The sequence below is a fragment of the Drosophila navojoa genome, chromosome 2, assembly GCF_054131105.1.
Source record: "Drosophila navojoa isolate 15081-1374.11 chromosome 2, UAZ_NAV_1.0, whole genome shotgun sequence".
Classification (NCBI taxonomy): domain Eukaryota; kingdom Metazoa; phylum Arthropoda; class Insecta; order Diptera; family Drosophilidae; genus Drosophila; species Drosophila navojoa.
In genome coordinates, this window is record NC_142890.1 from 19450638 (window position 1) to 19457045 (window position 6408).

The 6408-nt window shown below is 42.8% G+C and overlaps 2 protein-coding genes across 2 annotated transcripts in view; both read left to right on the forward strand.

The window, feature by feature from the left end:
* Positions 1-6408, forward strand: part of rump (heterogeneous nuclear ribonucleoprotein rumpelstiltskin) — a 163143-nt gene that overhangs the window by 122745 nt on the left and 33990 nt on the right. The gene's annotated exons all lie outside the window — the stretch shown is intronic.
* Positions 184-6321, forward strand: by (focal adhesion protein tensin). Its single transcript, XM_018112608.3, has 3 exons — positions 184-449; positions 875-3423; positions 5500-6321. Exon 2 carries the CDS (start codon positions 1146-1148, stop codon positions 3375-3377), a length of 2232 nt encoding a protein of 743 aa, XP_017968097.1. The 5' UTR covers positions 184-449; positions 875-1145; the 3' UTR covers positions 3378-3423; positions 5500-6321.

The window sequence follows — 6408 nt, forward strand, 5'->3', positions numbered from 1 at the left end:
AGACTGGGCTAATGTTGAAATGAAAATAGACCGCAATTTATTGATAAAATCAATCAAAATGTAGCGCTGATAAGTCTGCTCTCTGTGTACTATTTTATTTATTTTGTTCACTTATACAATGGCAACCCTTTCAGAACAGATGGCTGGCTGGAGTCCAAAAGGCAACGCAGTCAACATTGGCGGCGGCATTCAATTGATGCAAAGTGGATGGAAGAACATCGAAAGAAAAAACGTGCGTGGTTTCAATTGCCGATAGGCAGCGGGGATGCCATGTATTGAGGGGAGGAACTCTCAACAAGACGTATTTTCATGCTAAAAACGTTCAAAATGTTTGTTTACAATTTACAACAAAATCTTCACACTCACACAAACGCACGCGCGAGCACACTCGGATGAAAGAGTGGAAGAGAGAAGCAGCTTAAATTCTGAATGAGAGAGCAGCAGTGAGAGTGAGTGCCGATCGAATAAGTAGTGAATGAGTATCTGTGCTGATCTCTTGTTGTGATTAACGGCTTGCATGTGTGTGTGTGTGTGTAGTGTAAATGTGTTTGCGTGTATAATATTGTGGGGGGATGACATCACCGCACGTTGCTGTCGCAAAGTTCGCACTATTCAATTTTTTATCTCACTCTCTCTTGCTAAATTTTTCTGCTCTCTAAGTGTGTTGGAGACGCCAACGTAGAGTGTTTGTACTTATGCACATGTGCGTGTGTGCTTCTTCGTGTGGACTACAGTGGGCTAATGTAAATTAAAATTATACTTTGATATTTGAATATATATCTACTTATATATATACATATAAAATTAAGAGTAAACCATACCTCATTTATTTATTTTGTTATTTTTACTGTCTGTATTATTCTCATTATTTCAGGCAATGCAACAAGTGACAGGGCTGCGTTCAATGTAGGCATGGTAGCACTGTGCGCTTGCATGTAGGCGCAACAACTCAAACGGATTTAATAGTTGACCAGCAACAAGAGAGCGCCCACCGCAGAGAGAGAGAGAGACAGAGAGAGCGTGTGCTTGAGCTTACGCCAACGCCAACTTTTATTTTTTTACGTTTTACGCGCTCTTTCTCGCTGGCTGACTGCTGCATGCATGTGTGCGTGTATCGCTCTCTGCTCTAAACGTGGGGCCTCTCCATGTTCAATCAGTCGTTCGGAATTCGCGAAACTATGCGGTCGGCGTACGAAGATAGCGCTGCCGTGTCCACGGATAGCAGCAAATACCACACCAGCTATAGCTATAATAGCCAAACGAATAATAATAACAATAATTACCATAAAAATTATAATGGCAACGGCAACGGTAATGGCATACCCTATCACGCGCGCGAGAACTCATTGCCCTTTAGCTATGGCAATGCCAAAGCAGCGACGCCGCTGCGCAAAACGCCAACTCCGACGCGCGCCGATAGTTTTCTCGACTTTGATTTTGGATTGAGCAGCAACAGCAACGGCAGCACCAATAATAATAATAATAACAATAATAATAGCTATAATAGTAGTAGCAGTACGGGCAGTGATATGATAAAGCCGCAGCCACGTCTAACCAGCCCTCTGTTAGTGCGCAAAACACTCGGCGGCAGCCGTTCAAATACAAATGGCAATGCGAATGGCTCGAATACAAATACCGTCATATCGAATACCTATCATTACGGGTCGGCGGCGGGTGTACCGAAGCCGCGTGTCGACTTGGAGCAGCTGCTGGGCGAGCGACGCGACAAGGTGTTCAGCGAGTATCGAGTGCGGGAAAAGGAGCGTGAACTGGAGCGCGAACTGGAGCGTGCTACGGCACGTGTGCCGCCCACGCCGCCACAGCGCCGACAAAGCAACAGCCTCAGCCACAACAAGTACAATTATGATTTTGAATTCAATCTGAACCTGAACGATATCAACGATCGCAGTTCGCTGCCGTCGCCAGCGCCAGCGCCAGCAGCAGCGCCCTATACGACACGGAACATCGAGGTCAGACAGGATATGGATGTGCCGGATGGTGCGATCGGTGGCACTAGTCGGCGCTTGGAGTCCACACTTGTGGAACGCAATTATCACACAATTAACAACAGCAGCCGCAGCATCAGCAGAGGCAACAACTACAACAATTACCACAGCTTGGAACGACCTCCAATGGAAGTGACATACAAACAGCTCGCTGAGCCACAGTTGGAGCAGCAGGCGAGCATTTATGGCCAGAACCAGCTGCATCTGGAGACGCACACGCGCAGCCGTCGCGATTTGTCGCCCATTTATGCCATCAGCACGAAACGCAACGCAGCAACCGCTGCAGCTGCTCCAAATAGCAATGGCCATCAGGTACAGATACAGCAGCAGCAGCAGCAGCAGCAACAGGCGGATTACCTGCTGACACCCAGCCCCACTAGCCGGCCAGAGACGCCCGCTTTTCCGGTCACGCCACGCACGCCGTTCGGCAGCAGCACCTTGCAGCGCGCCTCCCCCACCACAGAGTCCATATACCAGACAATGGCCACCAATCGGCAGCGCCTCAATTCAGCGCCCTCGCCCACCTTTGAGGTGGCACCGGATCTGGTGAAATTTGCCCGCAACTCGGCCAAGTTCTGGTACAAGCCGATGCTCTCCCGGGAGGATGCCATTGCGCTGCTGATGAATGCACCACCGGGCACTTTCCTGGTGCGTGACTCCACCACCTATGCGAATGCCTACGGTCTGGTGCTGCGTGTCGCTCAGCCGCCGCCGGGCAGCCAAGAGCTGGTGCGTCACTTTCTCATTGAGCCGACGCAACGTGGCGTCCATCTGAAGGGCTGCGACAATGAGCCCACCTTCACCTCGCTCTCGGCCCTGATCTATGAGCATTCCATAAATAAGCTGGCGTTGCCCTGCCTGCTGCGAATACCCGATGAGGATGTGGTACCCGGCCTGGCGTCCACCACACCGGCCCAACAGCATCTGCTCACCCATGGAGCGGCTACGAATGTGCTGTGGCTCTACAGCTGCGACACGGAGTCGCTGACTGGCAACGAGGCCATACGCAAGGCCATCCGGCAGATGTACGCCCAGAAGCAGCTGCCCACGCCCACTGAGGTGCACTTCAAGGTGACCGGACAGGGCATCACCCTGACGGACAACACGCGCAAGAAGTTCTTCCGCAAGCACTACACGGCCGACGTCATCTCCCACTGTGCCATCGACCCGGATAATCGCACGTGGAACCACAATGGCAACGAGGCCGACAAGAAGACCATCTTCGCCTTTGTCGCCCGGCGATCGCACAGCTCCAAGGATAATCAGTGCCATGTCTTCTGCGAGCTGTCCGTGGCCCAGCCCGCCGCGGCGATTGTCTCCTTTGCCAACCGCACGCTGCCCGTCGAGAAGCAGCGCAACTACGTGCTTTGAGGAGCGGCCGGACATGGAAATGGGCCAGCAGCCAAAGGCGCACTAGGTGAGTAACCAGTCGACCTGATGGAGGGCCATAAAGTCGAGGCAAATTGCTGATGGTCTAAGGTGTGCCAGCTTTTGACGTGCATTCAATTACAGTAGACACCCTTAGAAGGGAACCAATATATTGTTTCAGTAGTAATATTTGATTCGGGGCAAAACGAAATCACAAATTTATTTCCTTTTTAATATGCCAAATACCATATTTAAATTTTGATTTTATTTGATGGATTGAATATATTATTCCTATTCTCAAATTCAATTACAGCAAAGCAGCTTATTCTCTCTTTATCTACTATTTCTTTAGTCTAGTCTTTCCCGTTATAAAAATTATCCTTTGAACCAATTAAATTAAATAGTTTATGAATTTAGAAATACCCAGTTAAGTCTATATGAATCCATTAAAAATAAATTATTTTGGATAGGAATATCTCTATTACGAATACCTCAAATTCCAGATTCATCTATGGTATTCACTGTACACTCAGATGCTCCATCATTTTTAGCGTCAAACGGAAAACGATTAAAATTGTTTCAGTTTCTGAGGCGTTGCTTTTAGCTTTTCCCCTCGTTTGTTTATTTACCATATAACAGAACCCCTCCCTCACAGCCCTTCGTCTGTGTTTGTTTGTTTTATGGCCTTCATATGCATATACACACTATAGCCGGGCCACATAAACATCGTCTAAAACACATTTCGTTACGTTAGTCGCGAGTTCTTTTTCGCAACGGATGTTTGTGCCATGAGTCAGTTGCCCAAAATATGATGTAGCATACAAATTGGATTGATTTTCGATCTGGCTTAGATGATTATATGGTAGCCGATTGCCTAATGGGCCCACACACACCTACTATGTAGAACTACATTTAAGGCGCTTCGTTGTTTACCTATATACATACATAGACGTACGGTATATATATGTGTGTGTGTGTATACATATATTCTTGATTAATTCGCTTCACCGCTTCACGGTCAGGCGTTGAGGTTGCCCGATAAGGCTCACACAGTTCCTAACTGTGCATAGACATGCTTATGGGCCACTTTTCCTGATTACTCACATATCGCATAACACATTCGCTATCATTCGGCGGCTCAATGTGTCGCTGTTCTATTATAATAAAGTTTCAGACAGCTCAGCTCGACTGTAATACGTATCAATATAAATGATTTCAAGTATCAGCTTTCGATTAATTTGACTATATCTTATCGCAAAAAGCGACGAAATTATACCAAGTGAAAGTTTTGCGACATTCTCGAAAGATTTCCCAAAAGAATATATGTATATTGGGTTTGTTTTTAAATACTTACTCTATATAAAGTAAAACAGAATGAGCTCAAATCATTTTGTATTTATTTCACCTGATATATAGTTTGTTATCCAACACTCCCAATCCCTTTTCCAGTGCTTCAAAATAGCATTACTTACAATCTTTTTCACACTCTGTCTCTGCATCAGATCATCAAGATATCCTTCAAATAAATCTCACACATTTCAAGGCAAAATAGTTTCATATCTTTTGGAATATCTCGCCAACGATCAACACAAATAGATATAGTCATATATGTATGTATGTATACATTAGTATTAGCAAGAATCGTATATAGCACAAATGTTTAAATAAATTCTGCGGAAAGACGCATTGAGACGTCCGCCAATTGCGCATTTTAGAAAACGCAAAAGCGAATGGGGCAAACAAATTAATTCCAGACGTGTTTTTGAATTTGATTTTGTTTTCTTTTCGTTTTTTTTTTCGATTTCGCCTTTTGCGATTTCACTAAGTTCGCGCATAAAAGTAACAGTAAATTTAATTGAAAATTCTAGAAATAGAAATAAAATCGCTCAAAGCTCAAGAGTAAACAGCGAATTCACTCTCTTTCTCTCTATGTGTATACCCTCTGCACTCCCTTCCCTTTTCGTCGCTCTCTGAATCTGTCGATTAGCCCGATCAGACGATTCGTTTGATCTACAATTAAGCAATTAAAGCTTATATATACTTACCTATATAGACTATACAGATTTTTATGACCTTTTTTTGCTATACTAAATGCCATTTTTCGCAATTTATTTTTTAATTTCAGGCGGCTTACCGTTAGAGCTGAGCAGTGTTGTACAGCGAACATAAATTAGAAATGCCACGTAGAGGAGCACGAACATTACACGAAAGCAACAACAAAAGCAATAACAAAATATAACAAGCAAAATAAATAAATTAACCAAAATGATGTCAGTTAAAATTTGTCTGCTAGCTAACGCACAGTGGAGCCAAGATAATAATTAATAATGCGATAGATGTTAATCAAATAAAAAATATAGTCTAGTAATATAAATACAAATTGTATTTCATCAATAATTTATGCCAGTTCTCTACGTCCTTGTACATTATTGACCTAAAATAAATATTGTAAATATGTGTGCTAATTTCAGTTATTCAAAATCCTTACCTACGTAATCGAATTATTATTGTTTGAGCCACTTTGCTCCACTGTGCACAGATTAAAAACGAATAAAGATACCTGAACGAAATAAAATATGCCATATGTGCATATTTATTTTGATGTCTGTTTATATAATCTAGTGTTAAAGATGAAAGCTAATCTATACTATACATATATAATACCCATGTATCCATACACGTTTTTTTGATACACATAATCTATATTAAGAGACACGAACGTAATAAATGTTAATTTAATTTACAGCAAACATAAAAAAGAAATTTAATGCAAACCCTAACACAAGTTTGCCATATAATTTATAGAGCTATAGGTAATATATAAACCTATATATACGATATACAACTTTTATGTCTAAAATAATTAATGTGTGCTAGTTTAAAGATCTACTAATGCAGTCAATATAAATAAAGTGCAATGATGTTGAAGATAAATATCCCTAACAAATGCAAATATTTTTCTTCTTATCTAAGAATGTTTACTTCATATTTTACAGATACTGTAAAAGCAGTATAATAATATTTAGTCAAGAGC